The sequence below is a fragment of the Leishmania mexicana genome, chromosome 30 (assembly GCF_000234665.1).
Source record: "Leishmania mexicana MHOM/GT/2001/U1103 complete genome, chromosome 30".
NCBI classification, from domain to species: domain Eukaryota; phylum Euglenozoa; class Kinetoplastea; order Trypanosomatida; family Trypanosomatidae; genus Leishmania; species Leishmania mexicana.
Window position 1 is genome coordinate 1,076,898 of NC_018334.1, and position 23,926 is coordinate 1,100,823.

General features: G+C 60.4%; 7 protein-coding genes across 7 annotated transcripts; all 7 read right to left on the reverse strand.

The window, feature by feature from the left end:
- Window positions 1–147: 147 nt before the first annotated feature.
- LMXM_30_2220 (hypothetical protein, unknown function) lies at window positions 148–7,023 on the reverse strand (the record flags this gene model as incomplete). The annotated part of the gene is made up of 1 exon (XM_003877694.1): window positions 148–7,023. The coding sequence occupies one exon, from the start codon at window positions 7,021–7,023 to the stop codon at window positions 148–150; it is 6,876 nt and encodes a 2,291-aa protein (XP_003877743.1).
- A 1,623-nt stretch (window positions 7,024–8,646) lies between these two features.
- Window positions 8,647–9,999, reverse strand: LMXM_30_2230 (hypothetical protein, unknown function; the record flags this gene model as incomplete). The annotated part of the gene is made up of 1 exon (XM_003877695.1): window positions 8,647–9,999. One exon carries the CDS (start codon window positions 9,997–9,999, stop codon window positions 8,647–8,649), a length of 1,353 nt encoding a protein of 450 aa, XP_003877744.1.
- Window positions 10,000–12,477: 2,478 nt separating this feature from the next.
- LMXM_30_2240 (hypothetical protein, unknown function) lies at window positions 12,478–12,936 on the reverse strand (the record flags this gene model as incomplete). The annotated part of the gene is made up of 1 exon (XM_003877696.1): window positions 12,478–12,936. The coding sequence occupies one exon, from the start codon at window positions 12,934–12,936 to the stop codon at window positions 12,478–12,480; it is 459 nt and encodes a 152-aa protein (XP_003877745.1).
- Window positions 12,937–13,724: 788 nt separating this feature from the next.
- LMXM_30_2250 (putative 3,2-trans-enoyl-CoA isomerase, mitochondrial precursor) lies at window positions 13,725–14,753 on the reverse strand (the record flags this gene model as incomplete). The annotated part of the gene is made up of 1 exon (XM_003877697.1): window positions 13,725–14,753. The coding sequence occupies one exon, from the start codon at window positions 14,751–14,753 to the stop codon at window positions 13,725–13,727; it is 1,029 nt and encodes a 342-aa protein (XP_003877746.1).
- A 413-nt stretch (window positions 14,754–15,166) lies between these two features.
- On the reverse strand, window positions 15,167–17,032 carry LMXM_30_2260 (putative aminopeptidase; the record flags this gene model as incomplete). Its single annotated transcript, XM_003877698.1, has 1 exon — window positions 15,167–17,032. One exon carries the CDS (start codon window positions 17,030–17,032, stop codon window positions 15,167–15,169), a length of 1,866 nt encoding a protein of 621 aa, XP_003877747.1.
- Window positions 17,033–18,262: 1,230 nt separating this feature from the next.
- Window positions 18,263–19,651, reverse strand: LMXM_30_2270 (conserved hypothetical protein; the record flags this gene model as incomplete). Its single annotated transcript, XM_003877699.1, has 1 exon — window positions 18,263–19,651. One exon carries the CDS (start codon window positions 19,649–19,651, stop codon window positions 18,263–18,265), a length of 1,389 nt encoding a protein of 462 aa, XP_003877748.1.
- A 3,161-nt stretch (window positions 19,652–22,812) lies between these two features.
- Window positions 22,813–23,361, reverse strand: LMXM_30_2280 (putative ADP-ribosylation factor; the record flags this gene model as incomplete). The annotated part of the gene is made up of 1 exon (XM_003877700.1): window positions 22,813–23,361. The coding sequence occupies one exon, from the start codon at window positions 23,359–23,361 to the stop codon at window positions 22,813–22,815; it is 549 nt and encodes a 182-aa protein (XP_003877749.1).
- Window positions 23,362–23,926: the final 565 nt, after the last annotated feature.

Sequence of the window (23,926 nt, forward strand, 5' to 3'; positions counted from 1 at the left end):
ACAGAAGAAAGAAAAAAAATGACGGTGTGCACGCCTGATACGACTCTACAGAGCAGAGACACGCAACACAAAAAACGTCTAAAGCGACGTCATCCATGGCGTTGTCCAAGAACAAATGAATCACCGATCTGCCCTGTACGCAGCGCGTTAGCTGTGGCGCCGCCGCGGGGGGTAGCCGGGGGAGCGCGGGTGCATGGGCATGGGTGGCCTGGGGACGTTCGGCGGGCGAGGCCCTTGCAGGGCAACTGCGCCCTGTTGACCTGGTTTCATGATCATCACTCGAGGGCCCCTAGGCCTTTCCTTTCCCGCACAAAAGTGGGCTTGGTACTCCTCATACCGTTGCGCTTCGTTCTCTTGCTGCTGCCACATCAATCCACGCTCCGCCCAACGCATGGCAAGCAGCTGGCGATCCTTTTCCTTTTGCCGTGCTTCCCTGTCAATGTGCGTCGAGATGTCCGGTGAATCGACGTACGGGACGCCGGGGACGTCGAGGATTGTGCGGCGTCGCTGCCCCTGCCCTCGCTGCTCTGGGGAGTTGTGATCGGCGCGGACGCACTTGTATGGGTGCATAGGAGAACGGTGAGCGAAACGGCGTCCTGGCACGCTCATTGCTAGCTGAGTGTTCTGCGTGGTGGAGGAATCCACCGAGATCCAGCTCTCCTCCGCGTCATTACCCGCAGGCGTTGCAGTTTCCCTCGACTCGTCGATTCCGTCCACACGCGTCTCGTCGATGGCGGTGGCATCTACCGCCGTTTGGTCGCCAAGCAACACACCGACACTTCTCGAGCGATCCGCGTTCGCCAACCTCTTTCCGGTGACAACAGTGGACGAATCCACCACGTGGGAGCGGGTTTCCGCCGTGCCACTCGCGTCTAGCCGGGAGTGGGAGAGAAGCGTGGTGAGGTTTGTGTGCTTCGCGTGGACCTCACGGGTAAACTCCGCTTCGTGCACCTCCTCGGCGTCGTCCGCGTCTGACGCCGCCTCATGCGCTGGCTGCATGATGGAAAAGCGACGGGATTGCTTGGCACCATCAAGATGTACCGTGGCCATGTCCTGAGGCATCCGCAGAAACTCGTCACCGAGTGCGCAGACCGTTGGGCTCGCAGCAGTCGCCTCAGGTGGCAGAGGAATGGGGACGACGAAGGGCGTCGCGGCGCTGTCACCGGCCGTCAACGCTCCACGAGCGGTTGGGTCACAGCCAGCGCTTACCCCAGACGGCACCGTCGCAGCGGCCTGTGGTCTTGTCGCAACTCTCACTCTCTTGGGATCGTGAATGCGACTGCTCCCCGGCGAGCTCTGCAGTATGGAGATGGGGGTCATCATCAGGCAGTCTGCGTGGCGGTAACCGCTGAAGTCAGAGCCGGAGCGTTGATGCTCGCGAAGCTGTTGGATGCTGGCGTCAGCACGTTCAATGGCGGCATCTGGCATGTTGTGCACGGAGAGCTCGGTGCTGCTGCGAGGATAAGTCAGGATGGTCACGTGGCTCCTAAGCCCGTCCCCTTCCCAGAACGATCCAATACGACTCGCATCGCTGTCCTTGCAACGACCCCAGGTCGTTGACTTGGCTGCAGCAGCGGTAACAGCGCCAAGCTCTGATACGGCACTCACCTGGTGAGTGGCTTGCCAAGTCGACGCCTCTTCGGCGCCTCGTGCCGGGGATGGCGAAGTGCGGAGGTTGAAACCAGCGCCGACACGCACCAGCGTCGCGTTGCTTCGTGAAGATACACCCGCGTTAGGGATGCGGCTCTGCAGCGGCACGGCGGTATTCCAGCTCTCCTCCTCCAGAGGTACCGCCGCAGGAGGAGGTGGATTTGGTGACTCGCAGGCTGGCACACTTTCAGTTGAGTTGCTTTTCATCGCAAAGCGATCAAACCGCTGAGCGCGTGCCTCTTCGTCCGATGGGGGCACTGGCTGTGGCTGGTGAGGTGGTGGCAGAGTGGCCGCGGTCGTCCACATCTTGCACCTTCCTGTGGCACACTGGCATCCGAGCTCCCCAAACGTACACGCGCTGTTGTCCTTCAAGCAGGAGACGTGTCTTTCGCCGAGGCGCTGGAGGGCATCTGCCAAGTCATCAGAATCCATGACAGAGCTTAACGTTGCACCCTCCCTTCCACACCCCAAAAAGGCCGTACACGTCGAGGCTGCTGTTTCCTCTCTGGTGCTTTCCGTTAACCGAGAAGGGTTCACCACTGAGCCCGTTGGGCTATGGGGTTGCACTCCACTGTCGCATTCGCTGCATACTACTGCCGGCACACGAAGCGCAGGCGTGTGGCTTGACAGCGCATCGCCAGATCTCGAGGATTCCACACGGGAAGCCCCTCTTTCGACCGATCTGCTCTCCTGCGCAGCCGGAGTACACTCTCTAACACCGCAACTCGACAGTCCGCCACCAACCTGCCCATGCGAACAGTTCATCGTTGAGGCACCGCTTCCGCCCGCCTTCACCGAACGCTTTTCGCTTGCACTCCGCGCAGAAGATTCGGTTACACAGCTGCAACACTCACCGCCTGCAAAACTGTACCCGCCATTCGACCGCGACGCAACGCTCGTGTCCGGACCCACAGCGCTGTCGGCCCCCATCATACTGCCGTACCCGGCGCGCGACTGCACGCTCGCCTCGCTGCCGCCGCCAATGCTGTACCCGCCATTCGACCGCGACGCAACGCTCATGTCCGGACCCACAGCGCTGTCGGCCCCCATCATACTGCCGTACCCGGCGCGCGACTGCACGCTCGCCTCGCTGCCGCCGCCAATGCTGTACCCGCCATTCGACCGCGACGCAACGCTCGTGTCCGGACCCACAGCGCTGTCGGCCCCCATCATACTGCCGTACCCGGCGCGCGACTGCACGCTCGCCTCGCTGCCGCCGCCAATGCTGTACCCGCCATTCGACCGCGACGCAACGCTCATGTCCGGACCCACAGCGCTGTCGGCCCCCATCATACTGCCGTACCCGGCGCGCGACTGCACGCTCGCCTCGCTGCCGCCGCCAATGCTGTACCCGCCATTCGACCGCGACGCAACGCTCGTGTCCGGACCCACAGCGCTGTCGGCCCCCATCATACTGCCGTACCCGGCGCGCGACTGCACGCTCGCCTCGCTGCCGCCGCCAATGCTGTACCCGCCATTCGACCGCGACGCAACGCTCGTGTCCGGAGCCACAGCGCTGTCGGCCCCCATCATACTGCCGTGCCCGGCGCGCGACTGCACGCTCGCCTCGCTGCCGCCGCCAATGCTGTACCCGCCATTCGACCGCGACGCAACGCTCGTGTCCGGAGCCACAGCGCTGTCGGCCCCCATCATACTGCCGTACCCGGCGCGCGACTGCACGCTCGCCTCGCTGCCGCCGCCAATGCTGTACCCGCCATTCGACCGCGACGCAACGCTCGTGTCCGGAGCCACAGCGCTGTCGGCCCCCATCATACTGCCGTACCCGGCGCGCGACTGCACGATCTGGTGGTGGATTCCGGAGCCTGACGGGGGTGAAGTGGCTGAGGTAATGGTGGACGGCGACTGAGTGTCGCGGGCATCTACACTTTGCGTGCTGTGGTCGTCACCTGTTCTCTGATTGTGCATGACGGACGCGTCTCCGAGATGAGCTGCCAGTGCATCTGATAAACTGCGCCTGGCCGTAGCTCTACCAGAAGAGAGGCGGTGATTAGTCGAGGCTGTGCGGGAGCCTGTTGCGGCAGCGGCTGGAGGCGGTGATGCGGAATCGTCAGGAGGAGCGGCAAACTGTGGAGCGCCGTTCGCAGAGTTCTCGACAGCATGAGCCCAACAGGTGTTGCGAGAAACACAGCAGTGGCCTGCGTCGGCACTTTTCTCGCCTTGTAGTGCGCTGTGTTTGTAGCCGGATGCGTCACTGATGGCGGTGGAGTGGAATGATACAATCGGGAAACCTTGCCGATGATCTTCACCACCCATAGCCGAGGTTTCAGCGTTGGTGCGGAGGAGGCTTCCAAAAGCGGATTCGCCGGTTGGAGCAGATGGGGCATACGAGGACTCTTTGATTGTCGTCGAGGTCGGAGAGAGATGCGTGCCAGTGCGGGTATCAAACACGCTGTACGTCGGCGTTCCATCGTGGGGGCTCCCCGTTGCCGGGAGGTCACTGAAGGGTGTGTTGCGCCCTCCGCTCCGCGAACTGTGAACGCCGCTGACCAACAACCGGCTTTTTGAAACGGCCGCTGTGTCGCAAACACCTTGCGCGCTCTGCCTCGCGCGATCTGTCATGTCTGAGGACGCCTCCAGCACACTGAAGGGTGCTGCAGCCGCAGCAGACGTGTCAAGACGGAGCGTCCCGTTTGTTCTGATGGTCGGGGAGTGCACACCGCTTGCATCAGAGGGCCCCATCGCCAACGCCTCTAAATGAGCAAGAGCACTGTACTCGGCAACTGCATGCACGCCGGTGCCCGTGTCCTCCCTGGTCTTGATGCTCTCCGCGTTGCTCATCGCCGCCGTGTCTATGTGGCTCATGATGAGACTGCCGTAGCCAGTCTTCCTCCCGACGGCGCCTTCTTCCTCAAAGGTCTCCGTCGTACTCGGCATTGTAGCGCTGCTGGCTTCCCACGATCCCACACTGCGGGTTCGCTGGGAGCACTCTGGCCTGTGCGTTGTCGTGGAGGCGTTCGGCAGCGTCGAGTAGCACTCCGTGGCTACCACCGTGTGACTCATGGGGTTCTCCGCACTAGTCAGGTCGGCGTGCAGCCGCTGCGTTCGCTGCTGCTTTGACGTTTGGGTGGCTTCAGCCGCGCTCCCATCACGCAGCAGGAAAGATGTCGCCAGACAGTAAGCAACACCCGTAGTGTTTTCCGTGTTCCCAACGCCGACGCGAGACTCGTGGGGGTCATTCATGGCGGAGTACGCGACAGTCCTTGTAAGTGTCTGTGATGCTGGGTTCTCTTCGGGAACTGCACTAGCTTCGCCGTCGTACCACTCGTGGTCGCCACCCAGACCCTGCAAGTACTCTACGCTGCTTCGAGCGCTTGTGGTATCATCCGCCACCGTTGAGAGGTCTGAAGAATCGACCGTCTCACCAGCAAGCCCGCTCGGCTGTGCGCTTGCGCCATAGTCCGTTAAGGCGAGGATGTTCAGTACACACGGCTTGACCACACCTGTCAAGTCCGCTGGGCCGCCATGACGGTCAACGTGCCCATGCTGCGGATGCCTAGGGGGCAGGCATCGCCGATCGGGTGCCGTTCTTGCAGTCGATGTGTCGGGTGAGGTGATGGCTTTCCAAAACGCCGCGACAGAGGGGATGCGCTCTTGGCCAGTCCCTTCGACGCACTCTCGGTAGAACAGGCTCTGACCTTCTTCGCTCGCATTGGCGCGGCTAACGTCGCTGAAGACACCCGTGCTCGGTGTCACGTCAAGCATCGCACTGGCATCACTTCCGTGCACCGGCAGTCCGTGACGACTGCGCGCCATTGCCTCTCCAAGAGCGCAGGCAGCGTGTGCCGAGGCGGGTGGAGCGGGGACACGTTCCTTCGACATTGACTTGCTTGCTGCACCTTTTGTCGTTGGTGCTTTGTGCCCGGGGCCTTGGAAGACGGACGGCTCCTCCACGACTGAGGATGCTTGCTCCTCGACCACCTCGAACACGTTCTTCGCTCGATCCTGGCGGTTCGCGGCATCCAGGACAACATCCACGACGGGGCGGTCCTCTGCCTTTGCAGCACGTCGATCGATGACTGCGTGCTCACGGGTGTACACGTGCAGCCGATCGTACATCAGCGGAGACCTGTTGTGCAAGCAGGGGCTGCTGAGCGTGTTGTGGGAGTGCGGAGTAAGGAGTCCCGTCGTCGGGATGTCGGGGGCGTCCTCAAGCACGTCGAAGGCTGCTGTCCGCCGCAGATGTTTCCGTTCACCATGCCCACCTTTGATATCAGACAGCCTCGCCGCTTCCGTCGGGGATGCTGGGGGACTAATAGTGTAGTGGTGCTTGGGTTTCTTGCGGTTGTTCTCCTTTACCTCCCGTCGCACACGCCGAATCTCGTTGACACGAGGCAGGAAAGAGGCTATCGTGGACGCCGTACTCACTGCCCCGTCAGAGCGTGTGGCGCCGGCCGGGGACGTCAGGAGAGACACATACCGCGTGGCCGCCTCGTCGCCAAACTTGTCGCGGAGCAGGTACCACGCGAGAATTGGAAGCAGCCGCTTGTTGAAGGGTGCCGAGGTGAGCAGGGAGCGCTTTCGGACGGCTTCCAGCTCCAGCAGCACATCCTCCTCGGAGAATACCTTCTTGTCCACCAGATCAGCCAGCACAGAAAGATGGGCATTCGAGCGCGCAACAGAGCTCATGTCTCTCTGGTCGAGGCTCCGCGACACCTTCGGCGCGCCGGGCTTCCTCGGGTGGGTGGCAGGCGGTTGCTCCCTCGGCGGCGTCTTGCTCTCATGCGGGAGGGTGCTTGGTGTCCGCAGAGAGAAAAGGTGTGACGGCGGTTTAGCAAAGTCCTTGCGGAGAGGATGCAAGAGCAAGACGGCCAATTGCGCCGCGTAAGTGCCGGACTTGACGCCAGACGCACGCACCGTGTCTGGCGGCGGTTCCTTCGACGCATGTGGTGGTGATGGCAGGGTGGGCCTTTCCGGGACGGCAGGGGGAGGCGAGAGCGGCGTAACAACCAGCGGTTCACTAGCCTTCTGGATTCTCAGCATTGCCGTCGGCGTGTCGAGCTCCACCGGGAAGTCCTTACCATACCGCACGGTGGTCATGATGCCTATCTCATGCACCACTCCAGGCGTAACGCCAGCCTGCACCTTGCTCGAGGAGCTGCGCTGACGGCTTCCGGTGCGGTGGCTCGACGTGTACGCTTCGGAGGATATGCGCGACGGCGAAATAGGGGAGATGAGATAAGCAGAAGAGCGTCCGTCCGCGTCTTCTGCCGCGCTAACGTCTTCACTGAACACCTTACCGGGTGTGTTGGTGAGCGAGATCGCCTCGGGGAGGTTTTTGGCTGACAGGAACGGCGTGACATTCTCCGACGTCGCGGCGGTGGCTGAGCGCGCTTGATGGGAGACTGAGGACATGGTGCAGGGGTGGCGGCGAAGAGATATTATTCTGTCGTGAGAGAGGGAATAGACCAACAAGGACAACCGCTGGAGGAGCAGGGCACACACACACACCGACCCAGTGGGGAGAGGAAGAAAGACCGAAGGGCGAGAATGAAAGGGGAACAGGCCCAAGCCGTTATGGGGTTGAGTGGGGGTGGGGCTAGAGAGACAGAGAGACGGTGGTGGGAGAAGACAACGCTGTGCACATGAAGGGTGGAACAAAGGGGAAGAGATTGGTATATGTGTGTATTCAGGGAAGGGAGGGGAGATCGGTCCCGCGAAGGACGCAGAGGGGGGGGGAATCTGAGCTGGGGGAGCGGATAGGAGAACTGCGCAAGACGGGAAGCGACAGAAAAGAGAGAAGATAAACAAGGAAGCGGTCTAACGGGATGTAAGAAGGAAAGGGGCGTTCTATAGGGGTGTAGCTGCCACACCGTGTGTGCTGTAGAGCGCCACCGGGGGTCGCAGAGGCGGTCAGGTGGGCGGGTGGTGCCCAGTCTAATGGTATCTGGGCTGGTGAATGCGGTGTGAGAGGGTGAAAGCAAAGCGCAACAACAAAAGAAAGAGCTGTGCGTTGCTTCGGCACTTACCGTGGTGGCGTGGGTACACTTTCGCGAACGCACCGGCTGCATGGGAGCGGCGTTGGTGGGTCGGTACACCGAGGGAGGACGTAGTGGTGGTGGGGCGGGGGAAGGCGGGGGGAGGAGGAGGAAGAGGAGCGTGAGGAGACAGAGAATCATTGTGTCCCACGACGAGGGTAGGCAGGTGGACCCCTTCTACCTACCAATGGGCGTCAACGGCACATACTGGCCTTGCTTCTGCGCTGGGGAGTCTTCCGATAAGCGCGCATGGCCAAAATCGAAAAAAAGGCATCCAATAGCCTCCGTTGCAGTGCACAGATGCCGTGCGCACCTTCTTCTTGTCCTTGTTGTGCGTGTCCTGAGAGTCGAGCCGCTTCTACTCCCCCTCCCCACTCAAGCGCAACGCGTGAGGAGAGACGCGGGACAACAGAAGATGGAACAGATTGAGAAGAAGAATACGAGGTGGTGGTGGTGGTGAGGAGGGAGGGAGGGAGGAGAGCAACAACATGCGCGCAGAAGACCAAAGAAAAAAAAAGATGGACACAAGCACGCACGAGCAGCTACGCATCCAGACGTGACAGACACAGAATACAAAACGAGAGAGGTGATGGATCGAAAAAAGAAACGAGAAGAGGAAGACGCGGAGGCGGAGACAAGCCCCAGTGCGAGGACCTACAGGCACGGGACTTTGGATGACACGCCGCACGATCTGATCGGCGCCCCTCCACACACGCGCGCACACATGACAGGAAAAAGCAGGAGTTGTCTATAGAAGAAAAAAGGTGTCCGAAAACGGCAGTCGCACCACATCGGCCCCGCCGCCGTCGCTCCTGTGACCGTTTTGGTTCAAGGTGAGCGGCTCGAGTGACCGGAGCGACTTCCATCCGTGTAGGACCTTGGCTGAGTAGGCCGAGTACTCACTCTCTCTCGAGTTGACAATCCACGTGCCCTTGCGGTCCCATCCTTCTGAGCGCGCGACATGGGCACGTCAGATTTCCATCCCCTCCCTCCACCTCCCTCAGTCCTCGTAGATGCCCTTGAGAATGCGGCCACGTGGGGGGCCGCAACGAGAGGCCCTGAGATGGCCACGACTTGGCTCAATCTCGCTGGAGCTGGCACCCATTCCGTCACTTTCCGGCTGGTTCGTGTTGTCGGACGACGAGCGACTCCTGGGTGCGTTGCGGTTGCCTGCAACGTTGACAGCTCGTGGTGGCGAGAGAGTCCTTGAGGCGGCGACAATGCCGAGGGACGCTGAAGCGAAGCCCACCTCTCGCCAATTAGAATCGGTGGACGGTGACGGTGGCACCCCTGCCGTGGTGTCATCAGAACCGAGCATCACGCCTTCCGCGGGTTTGACTGCAGCCGCTGCGCTCAGAAGCTTCTGCAGCTTCTCTATCGGTGTTATCTGGCCCATCCGGCGTGGCTGCTGAACTGTGGCAATCATTGCTGAGGCGTTGCTTGTACACATGGAGGTGCCACCACTTCTATTCACATGAAAGAGCGGCTTGGCTGCCGTTGGTTTCGCGTGCCTTCCAACCTTGTCCAGGAAGACGTGGTCAAGCGCGCCATCGTGATGTCTCTCTTGACTGCGAGCCTTTTCGCCCATCTCCGCCGCTGTCAGATCAAAGCGGCGACGCCGCGCACCACCGTCGCCTCCGGTGATGCGACGTCGTCCGCTGTCGTGCCCGTCTTGCGGCTGACCTACGGCTTCTGCAGGGCCGGCGCGTGTGGCCGCGCTGCAGGCCTGGACGCCACCCCACACCGTCTCTGTTTCCCAGGGAGCTCGAGGTGTGGAAGAGACAGTGCTGCTGCCACCGCCCTCAGATTGGACAACAGGGCCGAAAGTTCGTTGCTGCATCCACCGCGCCTTTGTTGTCGACGGGGATTCGTCCAGGTAGCTGTCTGTCCAGGTGTAGGAGAGTGACGGCGCCCTGGCGTTTCTCAGGAAAGCGAAGGAGTCAGTCGCGCAGCCCTCACTCCACATCGACACCTCTCGCGTCATCGCAGACGGGGTGTGCTCCCCCGCGACTCTCATCTCCGACGTTAGTTCGTGTTGCGGCGCGGCGCCGACCGTTGTGGGCGTACCGCCCCGAGCATCAGTGTCGCTGGAGCCTTGTGTCCCAAGCTGGAGTCCCTGCGCCAATAACTGGGGGCGGATGTGCTGTCGCCGGGGCGACGGTGGCGTGCCGACTACAAGTAGCTCCGTCGGCTGGGTAGCTCGACTGTAGCGGATCTGAAGCAGAACCGGTGCACTGGCGTAGCGATCACTGGCGGCTGCGCCGCTGGACTCGGTCATGTTCAAGGCAGAGGCGGCTGCCGACAGCAGCCGGTCACCATCGGTGAAATCGCTGCTCTCTGTATCGGAAGGCATAGTGCGCCGATTTGGTAGGATGAGCCCATTCAAATGGAGCAGAGGGATGTCCATGAGCGAATCCAGAGTTCATCGGATGTGTGGGACCCACGACAGAGAGAGACAGTAGAGGTCCTGTGCCGAAGAACGTGGACGACAGCATGAGGGGTTGCCAGCAGCGAATCGCTCTCAGGAGAAACCGTGTTCACGAACAGGACGACGAGAACATGAAGCCGGCAGGGGATGTGAGGCAGGTAATGTATAACGGAGCCTTGAAACAAGTCAAGCGCGCCTCCAAACGTCGACGCTTGGGGCGGAAAAGCGAAACTACAAAGACGCAGAGGATGTGGTCAGGAGGCAGTGGGAGAGGGGGGGGGGTGCTGGCCAGAGGCAGCGGATGAACGATACAGTAATGGCAGAGAGCCCGCTAAAGGGGATGAGTGAGTCGATCGCATGCACCTCCAGAACCAGCAGAGCAGAGCACCAGGAACCTACACGGGGAAAATTCACCACTATAAAACACAACCCATCCAGGCCAGTGATAAGCAAGAGAGAAAGGGACAGCGCAGACTGCCTATCTTTGTATGGGCCACTGGGGCATCACAAGAGGAATAAGGTGAAGGGACGGGGGAGGACGGGTGGCCTACGAAGAGCACCAAAAGACCAATCGCGCTGATGTAGGGTGTACGAAAGTCTGTAGGGGACGCTGGAGGAGCGAGCGGCGTGGAGAGAGAAACACACAGGTCGGAGAATACAGTGACAACGCAGTTGCGTATGAGGCGCGTGAGAGGAGACAGACACATCTGGAGGAAGAGTCGGGATGGCCCATCCAGCGCAGCACAAGTCAAGCTGGTGCGTGCCGCAGACCGCACTCTTTGAACGCCTTCCCACCGCGCGCAACGTTAGCGAGTCGTGCAACTCGAAGGAGGGAGGGAACTCAAGGACAAAGCACCCCGGCAAAAAGCGGAGCCTCGCAAATGGGTCAAGGCGCCATCTTCGTGTGTTTCCGTGAGAACCATCATGCGATCAAACACTTTCTTGTTCGTCAGCGTATCCGTGTCCACACCGCCATATAGCACGACCTCACCTCCACCCTACCACCCCCTCGGCCTGTCACAGCTCCCCCACGTCGCATGGTGCGATGGCAGCCGTAGATGCGCGCTACAGCAGTGCACCGACTCAGCCATCTGAGCGCGGCCCCTGCCTCGAGCTCTACGCACCCGCTTCCCAAAGGCCGCACCCACTATGCCGGCCGCCACCCCTGGCGCATCCCCCTCCGGGTGTTTCCGGCGCCGCACCAGTAAGCAGCGAGGGCCGGGCGAGAGACGCTCGAGCTCCCTTGACACCTCGCCCATCGTATGGATGGTGCACGCGTGCCCGGTGTCACAGGCCGCTCCGACCTCGCGCCATTCAGGACCCCACCGCCCCAATCGGCAGCCGTACATCGCACCGGCCTCGGCCTACGTTGCAGGTGCCCGGCCCTGCCACCGTCAGAGGTGGCTCAGCATTGACAAGGGATGAGGTGTGCTGCTTGGCTCCCCGACACACAGAGTTGGCGGAGGGGCACTGGAGCTTGCGATACCACGCACTGGAGGTGTCCACACGCCATCCGCCGGTGAGGAGCGAAGTGGGGTGACGCTGCCACAAATGCCGAGAAACCGCTGTCCGCACGGTCCTTCCAGTGCAGGCGCACTCTATTGCTCTTCGCCCCATGGGATAATGCGGAGTGCAACAACGGCACAGCGCACCTGTGAGAGTGAAGGTGGTGGTGGGGAGGCCCCCGTAGCAGGTAACGAGGTAAGCCCGGTGCGTTGCTGTTCGTTCGGCGACACGCTTGACCCCGCCGCTCGGCGCGGAAGGGGAGTCGAGCACGAGATAAAGGAGTGAAGAACCCGCATGAAGGCAAGCAGAGGCCCCGAGAGGGAGCACAGCAGGAGATACAAAGGCCCTCATAGGCGTAGTGAGGCAGGCGCATCGTGCAGCACCACGAAGCACAGCAGCCACACCAACAAAAAAACAAAGAAAGCAAATAAAGAAAAAAAGCCACATGCGTCGAAGACAGAAAGCACGTCAGACACGCCAGAGAGGAGCAGTAACAACCGAGCACATATGTGGTCGGTGCAAAGGGCGGGGAGGAGGCAGAACGGGGAGGGACGAGGAGGGGGGACGAGGAGGACATGAGATTCCAACCACTGAAGAAAACCCAAAAGGAAAGACAACAGACGACAGGACGGCCATCCCAGTCAAGGTAGGCGGGGAGAGATGTACGGAAGGCAGATGGACGTAAAAGAAAAAAGGGGAGAGGGGCGATATATGGCAAATGAAAACGAAACGAGAAGTTCCCGAGGGACGTGGCGCGGCTCGAGGTCATCTGAGAGACGGAAATGGCCAGGCTATGCACATACATGTATATATATATAGATATTGGCCACCACACACCACCGACAAAGGATAAGAACGCCGTAAAACGTTGCAAAGGGCATAGCAGACTCGCACCGCTCACCACGAATCGTCAGAGTCCCCTTCCTCACTCTCCAACATACTCACGTCTTCTAGCACGAAGGAGGGGCATGATTCACCGCTGCGGTGGGTGGGCCTCTGCCAGTTTGATTGATCAGACGTCCGTGAGTCGCTGGGCGCGTTGTGGTTCTCCCTCCCGGGGCTGTTGCCGTGACTGGTGTGGTCGTCGTCATCGCTAGAGAGCTCGGGCAAGCCCTTGAAGCCGTGCTTGCGCACCTTGTGATGTCGTGTAACGACACCCGCCGCCTCGCAGTGGCGCAGTCGGTGGCGAAGTTTCTTCTGCATGACGAAGATGCGCTTCTCGTAGATGGCTTTCGCACGGCTGTACGATATGCACTGGTAGAAGCCGATCGCAGCAACGAAGGGCAGCACCAAGCCAAAAACGGCGGGGAGCGTCAGGAGGTAGATGTCCGCCGTTGTGTCCGTTGACGGCGGCATTGCTCTCAGGAAGGTGATGGCGTGCTTGAAAGTAGAACAGACAAAATCGAGGTAGAGTCCTGGTCAAGAGAAGCTGTCGAGAAGTTTCTTGACGGCGATGATGACAGAGCGCCAACGCGGCGTTCCTGAGAGGAAGAGGCGGAGGGGTGGGAGGTGGGGGGGGGGGCAGCATGGAGGAGCAAAATGGTTTGAATGAGTTCCGTCGCATGGGCATGCGAGGAAACAGCGCTGCGCGAGGCGAAGCGGACCTGGCTCGATCGCGCTTTACAGTTCTGCCGAATCGTGGCGCTCAGCGCGCAAGAAAACAAAGGGCTAACCATCCGCCGTCTCCAGTATCCATCCATCGCTACGAGTGGGAGGCGGGCGAGAGAAAAGCAAAAGATCATACAAAAGGAAGGGTGCGTAGTGCACCCTTCACATGTGTTCATCCAACCCGCTTGAGATGCCGTACGCCCATCACGGAGGCATAGTTACTTGGATGAGCAACTCCCCACAGCCGCTTCCGCGCTTCCCTTTTCGATGGTTATGCTTACAGCACTTCTCCTTTACGGGGAGTCTTCCCTCCGGCTTATCGAGGCTCCATGCATGCGAACACCACGCCGTATCACATTACCCCATTCTTAGCTCCGGCGATCTGGCGCCTTCTCCTCTACGGGAGAACGAGGAAGGGAGGAGGAAAGGTGCTTGGGAACGACGATATTACCGCTCCTTGCTTCCCCCCGAGCCTTGAGGGAAGCGAGAGAAATAAAAACGACCATGCGCCCGATTCGCGTTAAGATCACTCGACGTTACTTACGGGAGCGGCTCTTGAGGCGTTCCAGGTAGTTTTCAAGGTTCTTCTGCACCTCAGGGCTCTGCACAAATTGCGTGAAAAACTCTGTATCGTAGTTGCGCTCTTCGTCTGAGGCAAGCATCTGCAGGTACTCGCGTCGCATCATATCACGGGCCATCCACCGAGACTGCTGTGGCACGCTGAGAAAGCGTTCCGCCTGCTGGTAGGCGACTTCGATTGCCCGCTCCTCATCAGCGGCCACCTCGTCAATGAGCCCAAGCTTTTGCGCATCATCGGCCACGGGTGTGTCGCCCAGCTGCAGCATCCGCTCCGCCTGACGCGAGCCCATCAGGTAGGCGTAGGCTGGCATCACCCACGGTGGGGCGACGAGTCCCAACTTGGTCTCGTTAAGACCGATGCGGTAGAGCCGGCTGTTGTTCGTGTTGTCCTTCGGTCCGCGAGCCATCACGCGGTAGTCACAGCCCATCGCGATGATACAGCCGCCTGCTGGAGAGTTGCCGGTAATGGCCGCGATGATTGGCTTGGGGAAGGAGTTGAAGATGAGCCACATCTCCTGGAACCCTTGCCAGAAGACCGCGATGCGGTCCGGCTTCGGGTTATGCACCTCAACAAGGTCAAGCCCAGCCGAGAAGACTGTTGGAATAGCAGAGGAGATGATCACAGCCTTCGTCTCCTCGTTGCTCCCAAGCCACAGCATCCACTGGTTCAGCTCCTGCAAGAGCTCCAGGCTCAGCGAGTTCACCGGGGCACGGGCCAGCTGAACGTTCGTGATGCCCTTCTCATTCGTGTTGATCTTCACAAACTTGGGCACCTCTGTCGGCTTCTTCGGGGGCTCAAACTCTGGCTGCGCATCGTCACCCTGCTTGGATCCCGCATGAGCGACGCTCAGGTTTTGCTGCCGGCCCTGCGGCACACCAGGCGGTGGGTGCGACTGGAAGCGGTACTGCGTGAGCTGAAACAGCCCCGACATGACGCCAAGAGTGCAGGCGCCACGAGTGAGAGAGGACGAGATGGCGCGGCGCATGATTGCAGAAGTGCTGCGGCGACAGGTATGTGGGGTATGGTGGGTCTCCGTTGGGGGCCTGGCGGACTCGGCGGCGACGGGGCGACTTCACAGAGGGAGAGCGGTGCGAGAAGAGGTTCAGGAGCAAGCGGAGAGCGAGAATGGATAATGCACATGTGCGCACGTGGTGGTGGAGCCCGCGTGCTGTCTGGTGTTCCGAGCGTCGTTCGATCAGACGCCGCGCGGGCCGACAACCAACCGCGCAGCAGCGTCGGACCCGTGTCGGAGCCACGTCGTATGGTACCGCATTCTTCTCCGTTAGGGTTTCGCCGCTGCAGGCTCAATCGGTATCCACAGCGCCTCCACCGCAGCCACAGAGACACATGCGTTACAATGAGAAGGTACACCATGCCATGATTTCGCATCATGGGAAATCACAACGCGCTCTCCACGTTACGCAGGAACTGCTCCGTACTTAGGTACGGTGGGGTGGCGATGCCAGAACGGACGTACCGCAGCACCTGGATTCCGCCGCTCTCCTCGACTGCGATGGCTGGAACAACGACGTGCACGTGCATGAGCTGTCGCAGGCACGCGACAAAGCGGTCAAACCCGTGCTCGGCGACCAACCGCTTAATGGCACTGAGTGCGTGCTGGTACGAGGTCCCTGTGAACTCGTGGCCTTTCTCAGAGGCCCGGATGGTGCTCTTCGGCGGCTTCGCAGTCGAGGAGGAAGGGGAGGAGCTCTCGGGCTTTGCGCTACCGCTGCTGTCTGCCTTGTACGTGCGCATGGGCTTGCCTAGTAGCGTGTCGCCGACACACTGCTCGATCACCTGGCAGATACCCTCCTTCACGGCAAACGGCAGCCCCAGGGCGTTTCCGACCCAGTGGTGTGTCAGCTCGTGCACAATGAGCTCTGTTTGTTCCACCTCGGCGGTACTGTGCGCACTCCCTCCACCGGCGGCGGCGGTTTTCCTGCCTGGCTGGTAGATGGCCTCGTTGAGAATAATCGAGCAATGGTGCTCCATACCGGAGATATACGGCATTGTTGGACCAAGGAGGACGTCCAGGTGCTCGCACTGAAGGAGCGGCAGTGGACACTGAAAGAGGTGCTGGAGCGCTATCACAGACTCGATGGTGAGGCGTAAGACGCGCTCGAGGGTTGCCGTAGCGATTCGCGCCTGTCGTCGCGCCAGTACACGCACAGGAACGGGTGTGTGGGACAGGTTACTGGTGTCACTGAGGCCGCTCACGATGTCACCAGCAAACTTTGGGACGTCCAAGCTTCCCTCTACCACCTCCAGCCCATCGCCAGCTGCGGACATGCTCTCCACCTCAGCAATGCCTGGAAAGCACGCAAACGAGAAGACGTACGCGGGTAGCGGGCCGCACGGGGCAAAGCTCACCTGCACCGCCTGCTGCGCCGCCAGTTCTTTGCGGCCACGCTCCTCTCCGTTCGTCAAGATTGTGCGGAAGCTACTAGGCACCTGGATACTCTTGAGCTGCCATTCGAGGCGGTACTGCGGGTCGTCGGGGGCCGGAAACGCGCACCGGGCGAAGCGCACCTCAAAATGTGTGAGTAGAGGTACATCTTCGGTGCTGGGGTTACTGCTGATCCCACCGGCGGCGTAGATTCCACCACAGTCGAAAGACTGAACTCTGCCAATAAACTGAGTTGTTAGATCCACCTCAGAGAACGGGGGTAAGCTGCCGGCGCCTTCGAATAGGATCAGCTTCGATCCCCAGTCCACTGCGGCGGGTGTGGGCGAGTCGCCAGATGTCTGTGCATCGTGTTCCGCGACATCCGTGCCGCCCTTTTTCCAAACCTTGGAGCTTCCCTTCCTCTTCCCGGCTCCACCACTGGTGCTGCTGCCCGCTGATGCCGCTCCAGCATCCTCCTGCTCGACGGACACAACCCTGAGCACTGCCGCGCCCGCGTCAGCAGAGATGGAGACACACCTCACCTGATAGGACTGGACATCGAGCACCCTGGCGTCCTTGTATATACCGCCAGCGGTTGTGAGTGCGTGAAGATGCAGGGCGTTTTTCTCGGCTATCACGCGACGGTGTCGCAGGAAGTCTTCGTACTCGGAGTTGCCTTCAGAGGGAGAAGCTGCAGAAGAGCTAGCAGTTCCCGCGGCGCTGTCTGCTGTGTCACGATACGGCTCACGCCGGTAGCGGATGATGGATGTGCCGTGGTACGCGGAGCCAGCTCGAATCGCCGCGCCGCTGCTGGGGCGGCTGAAGACGAGCTGCACCGTGCACTGGACAGGGTTCCATATGTACGCCGATGAGTCCATGTGGAGGCAAAGCAACAGTCAACCAGCGCCGCTGCGCAAAATCCTGCCCTATCGTCTTGGAAGCGAAGGCGAGGGAGTTACGTGTGTGTGTGTGTGTGGGTGTATGTGGGTGTGTGGGGCAACATGTAGGTGGAGGCGAGGACACGAAACGCGACAACAGAAGATGTGGAGCCCAGACGAGCAGCACGCCATTATGTCTATCGAGCATCGAACAGCTGAGAAGTTACACGATCGTAGTGCTACTTTGGTACCAGTGCAATGCGTCATCTGCACGATAGCCTTTCCTCCCGCGTACGGACGCGTTAAAAACCCAGATGGCGGTGGTACATAGAAGATTTCACCGGATGTAGTCTACAACCTTTTTAAGAAGTTCGTGCATGGTATGCTTCCCATGACAAGTGGTGGTGGTGGTGATCACCTTTGAGCGAGGCAACACGAGTTGCTTGATGAACTATTAAGACGTCGCTGGCCTGCTTCCCGTTTCCGTTTCGCGTCACCACGTCCCATTACAACAGCGAGCACGTCGACAGATGTGCACGCATACACACACAACCACAGCGCACGGGTGCCTCCGTTGCACCACGGCGGCACCTGAGCCCTCTAGGACGAGCCGACTGCCCTCGAACCGGGGCCATGCGTCGAACGGGCTCTTCTTGCCCTCCCTCGCTCCTCCCTCGCATGCGTGCTGCGTCTCCAGCGATAGGCGGGCCTGGGCGCACTGCACATCTGGATCCAAAGCGGGCAGCGTCCAGGGTCCTGGTCGAGGGCGGAGGCACCGGTGTCCGCCGTGCGGCTAGTGGAGGGGGTGGCCTAGGCGCATGCCGCATGGGCTCGGGGAATGAGTTGGGCAGCCGCAGGCCAGGACCCTCTGGAGACCCTGTGCTCCGCCTGCGTGTGCCATGCCGTAATACGGTGTGGAGGCCCTCCACATGGGTGCCCGGAGGACTCGATGCTGCCATTCGGGGCGCACTCGCCATGCTGCCGGCATCTGTGCCCCAGCAGTCCGCAGGGTGTGGTGCAGGAGGTGGCGCCTGCTCCGCGCACATGCACGGGGGGTTACTGATAGGTATAGATATCTTCGCGCCTTGTTCGGATGTGAGGCGCCATGCCGACTGTGCAGGACAACACCGGCGCACAAAGAGCTCACAGCCTGTCGCTGAAGCCTCTTCCTCGGCTGACGAAAAAGGGAAAAACGCTGACGTCACGTGGTGCGTCGCGTCAGTAGCGTGCTCAGCTGATCCGATCGAGTGCATCCAGGAAGTGCAGGCGCTCATCCTGCGTCTCCCTGTCGCCCACGGCGCGCCGCACTTGTGTCCGCCACTCGTGAAGTCGATGGGGCATGAGGGTGTGCACGGCTTCCTTGATGGCCTTTGGACTCTTTTCCACCAGCGCGGTGAGGGCACGCGCTGCCGACTTTTGGACTCTCTCACCGCTGTTACGCGACTCCGCGTGCCGGCATGTGAGCTGTATAATTTCCTCGCTGGAGACGCTGGTGGAGGCCAAGTAGGCAACAAAGAAGAGGGCCCGCGCCGTCACTTTATGCGTCGTGCCAAGCAGCGGGGCATAGATGTCGTCCACTTCCTGATCAGATGCTGCGTCGTTGGCAATGCTGGTGACAACCGCCGGTGTCCGTCCATCCTCTGCTGTGCCCACCACAATGGACTCTGGCAGTGCTCGTGTGAGTCTCAGTGCCTCCACAATAACCGCCAAACCGCTGGCCTGGAAAAATGAAACGGTGTTTGGTGAGCAATCGCGGCATAGGCAGCTGCACGCATGCAGCAGCGCGCCGAGCAGGCGCATCAGAGACGCAGCTCCTGCAGCTACAGTCGCCGCTTCGGTGCTGTCGCCGTGTGCGCTGCCCACCTGGCCGTCACTCCCAAGGTGCAGGAGATGCTGAACCGCTGCGATACAGTCACCCATGAAGGGGAGAATGATGTCCTCCCAATGAGCGGCTTCGTACGCGGCTTGCACTGGTGCGTTCAGCTGTGCTGAGTGGGCAACGATCATCGCAAGTTCTGTGAAGAGCGGCACCGCTGATGAAGAGATACCATCGTGAGTAGCAGTCTGTGCCTCTCTATCCCCTGTGCCGGTGGTGTCGGCGGCCTCCACGCTGGCGGAAGCGTCTCGGCTTCCGGTCGCAAGGAGAGGGTGCGCAGCGCGTTCACGCCGCATCACGTCAAGAAGGCGCTTCGGCCCTTGCATGAGTGCAAACTCCGCGGCCCAGTTGACATCCTCGACCATGTCAGCCAGTTCCGCCAATGCTTCCAGTCGCTCTTCCTGCACCAAGGGCCCTGGCTTCCCTTCTGTGGTTTGGTTCTCCATGTGGACAAGAAGCTGCTTGACCCGCTTCTCGGGTGACTCGACCGAGACGAGGGCGTTGCGAAGCCACTCGTAGTCGGAGGCGGGTCTCGCCGGGCCCTGAGCAGCTGCAGCGGGGGTTGCAGCGAGTGCTGTAGCACACGCAGCAGCGCTCGGGCTGGCCTGCTCTGCCGTTTCTCCAGATACTTCGGCGTGATTCGGGGCGGAGGGGCCCTCATTGGCCACGGGCCTGGCGTCACCGCCCTGCAGCTGAGCGCAGAGGTTCAGCAACGCTGCGTTGACACCGGAGTCCGACGACATTTCGGAAAGCCTGCGTACGTGTATGGGTGCAGAGCTGAGATATTTTTAAGTCTAGGCAATAAGTTCGAAGCCAAGTTCGTTCTTGCGTCACGTGAAACGTCGTCGGCGGAAGAGTTAGTGATTGGGAAGGAGCAGTGTAGGTGGGAAACAGAGAAGACAGAGACACGTACACGGCACACTTGTTGAAAGGGGAGGGAAAAGATGGCGTGGCACCGACGCCATTAGACCCCTCCTCGCAGCTGTTGCAGCCTAAGCTGGCACGCAGCCTGAGGAGTCGTGCTTCGAATGCAAGGCCGTCCTTGCCAGCGGCTTCGCTTGCTACTGCGCAGTAGCAAGCATAGCCCACGACCATTTCGGTCGCCAGCACCCCCTGTCCCCGTGACGATATCATTCAAGTCCCCCATCCTCGCTCTTGTGTCTCTCCCTCTCTCTATTGTTACGGAGAAACGCCAGCATCGAGCATTAACATCCAAGAGGCCTGCGGAGATCGCTGGAGAGAGAAGAGGTGCACACACACACACACAAAATGCCCACAGAGAGCCCACCGAAGAAAAACACGACGCAACGATCTGGACGACGCGATCAACGACACCATCGCCAGATGAGCGACAGAAATACCCACGAAACAGAACGGAGGACACAAGATGGGCAAGATACCGATCGAGTCCCCCGTTTCCTACGAGACACCCGGGGTCCGGTGAGGACATGCCCAGAGACGATGTAGAAGTCTAACAGGTACGCCACCTGCGCCCATACAACCTCACCAAGAATGTTGTCTGCCGGTGAACACGTGCGTGTGCGCCACTGCTCACACTGGCCATTGAAACGGAAACATGCGCACAGACACACACGGACCATCGCAACCCTAAGTTTCTCTGAGGGATTACAAAGCAGCCCATCAACAGCATCCGCCAAAGTCATCTGTAAAAGTTGCAGCGCATCCTCCCTCTGCTTACACATCCTTTCACATCTACGGCGTCACCCTGTTTGTTTTCATGACTTCGCACACCTCTGCAACTTCTCGTACATGTTTCTGAGGTAGTACATCCAACCGATATCCAGATATACACTCCGGCACACGCCAAGAGGGTGACAACATCGAGGAGAATTCTTTCGTACGACGCGTCCCATTGCAACAGCGAGCACGTCGACAGATGTGCACGCATACACACACAACCACAGCGCACGGGTGCCTCCGTTGCGCCACGGCGGCACCTGAGCCCTCTAGGACGAGCCGACTGCCCTCGAACCGGGGCCATGCGTCGAACGGGCTCTTCTTGCCCTCCCTCGCTCCTCCCTCGCATGCGTGCTGCGTCTCCAGCGATAGGCGGGCCTGGACGCACTGCACATCTGGATCCAAAGCGGGCAGCGTCCAGGGTCCTGGTCGAGGGCGGAGGCACCGGTGTCCGCCGTGCGGCTAGTGGAGGGGGTGGCCTAGGCGCATGCCGCATGGGCTCGGGGAATGAGTTGGGCAGCCGCAGGCCAGGACCCTCTGGAGACCCTGTGCTCCGCCTGCGTGTGCCATGCCGTAATACGGTGTGGAGGCCCTCCACATGGGTGCCCGGAGGACTCGATGCTGCCATTCGGGGCGCACTCGCCATGCTGCCGGCATCTGTGCCCCAGCAGTCCGCAGGGTGTGGTGCAGGAGGTGGCGCCTGCTCCGCGCACATGCACGGGGGGTTACTGATAGGTATAGATATCTTCGCGCCTTGTTCGGATGTGAGGCGCCATGCCGACTGTGCTGGACAGCACCGGCGCACAAAGAGCTCACAGCCTCTGCTCCTGAGGGGTCACAGGGGGCAGTCGTGGGCACCTGACGGGGGAAGCCCATTCCGCGCGAGTGGGATGTGCGTAACCAGGTCACTGCCTGCAAGGTCATAGGGTGCAACCAGAGGCTTGTTGAGGGTTGGGCGCTCCGCCAATCTTGCATAGCATACCGGGCACAACCCCTCATCTGAGGCCCTCAAAGCAGACGCAGATGGCGGTGGTGGTGGTGAGTTACCACGATCCTAGCAGTGCAGTGGACAGAGCACCACCTGCATTTCAGCTTGTCCGTGCCAGTCACCCGCCGTCGCAGGAATCCAAAGTACCGACGGGAGCCCGTGCAGAGCTGGGCAGTCATGGTTTCCTCTCGTCTTGCAGTCTCAGGAAGATCGTTCCTCTGGTGTGGGACGGATACCGCCAAGGAGTCATTGTCTCAACATGTCGCGCCGTGTAGCGCTTCTGCCGGGGATGCCAGCCTGGCGTGTGAGACCAGTGTGAACGGACCCGCGATTTGTGCAGTTGGCGGTGGTGCGTCCGACGGTTGCCGATTTCAGTCGTGACCACTTCGGCGTTCTGCACAAAGCTACAATGTCCGCACACACCCACACACTGAAATGAGAGGCCCAGGCGGCGGGGCCGGTAGCGCCAGCCTGCGTGCCCAGAGACGTCGCGACATGCCATCGTCCACCGCTGCAAGGTCCGTGCTGAGTGTCAGGATGGCGGAAAGCGAGTCCGCAGCAGCCGCACGGGTTTCTCTGTCTTGGTCGATCGAGTTGTCCTCGCCGAAGGTCCGGGCTTCAGTTCCACTGCTTCACGCCCAGCGCGGTTGGTGCACGTAAAGTGGCCACAGGCTGCCGTCGCACCACCAACGGTGAATATGATGATTGTCCAGCACCGCGTTCGCTCCTGACTTAATGTCTGTCGGTCCTGCGCCGTCTGTCCACAGCGGGTACCAGAGCTCCACAAGCGGGCAGGCGGGCGGACGGGGGGGGGGTCGCTGCTTGCATCCTGCTGTTTTTTTTTCTCGTCTCCCGCACAGTCCGCCAGCAGCCCAGCCGACGTAGCTGAGCGGAAAGACGAAAAAAAAATCGTGGCGCCGTGTACGAGTCCTTCTACCACCGGGCACACACAGAGACACGTCGCCGGCATTCACCATCCCTGGAATGCCGAGAGAGGCACTAGTCGGAGCGGAGGCGATACACACATCACGAGAAAAGAAAAAAAGAAATGGCGCATAAGCCCATTCGCCCGTCAGCGACCACGAGTCCGGCGGCTTTCAGTTTCGTGGAAGGCACTGCAGACCATCGCCAGCTCGGTAGGTATGCCGTGTATGTTGATCACGCAGCGGGGTTGACGATAGTTCCCGTTCATTATCACCCGAGTTTCGCTGATGCACCTCATTGCATGGTAGCAGAGATGTTGTTGGACAGCCAGTCGAGACCTTCGTAGAGGCCTTGCGCCGTTGTGGCGCAGCATCCCTGTATGTACCACCGGCGATTGCGGACGTTGTACAGGCCAAGCTTCTCTGTAATCTGCGTCGTTGTCAGCGCATTCGGCAGATCTTGCTTGTTGGCGAACACGAGCAGCACTGCATTACGCAGCTCCTCCTCAGCCAAGATCTTGTCCAGCTCTTCCTTCGCCAGCATCATGCGCTCCGGATCGTTGCTGTCCACAACGAAGATGACGCCGTTGGAGCCCTGGTAGTAGTAATGCCAGAGCGAGCGCAGCTTCTGCTGACCGCCCACATCCCACATGGTGAATTTCAAGTTCTTATACTCGACCGTCTCGACGTTGAAGCCGATGGTCGGCGTCGTCGTGACAACCTCGCCCAGCTTCAGCTTGTAGATAATGGTGGTCTTGCCGGCGGCATCAAGACCGACCATGACAATGCGCACCTCCTTTTTGCCCATAAGAGAGCTGAAGGCGGAGGCCAACCACTGTCCCATGGTGACTAAGAGGATAGATGCAGAAAGCGAGAGTGCTTGTGTGGGCCACTGTAGGAGAAGGGGAGGGAGCGGATAGAGCAAGACAGCGTGGAGAGCGAGAGCAGCGGGGCAATGGCAAGTACTGAGGGCGCGTGTGTACGTGCACGGGATGGGTACGCATGTGCTCAAGAGACCATCAAGGCAAAAAGAAAAAAAACGAAGGCGCGAGGGTGCTCAAAAAGTGGAGGCGGAGAGAAGGGGATGGCGAGTGAGTGATACGAGGAGAAGTGCGCCGAAAAGCGCTGTCATGGGAGTACGGTGCGTGGGCAGACCAATTCCAGTCGACATGGTTGCGTAGCGCACTGACGGACGCACACACACACACACACACACACCGCCGATAAACAAGGGTGGCGCATCATCACCTCACAACAGGTAGGCACATTGATCCTTGTCGTGTTGGGACGTGCTGTCCTTTGGCTCCATAGCAGACCTCCACCCGCCCATGCATGCGAGCCCGCTGGTGACGGGCACATTTTGCCGCAGAGATAAAAAGCGAGGGGGGGGGCAGCGAGCAGAGACACGG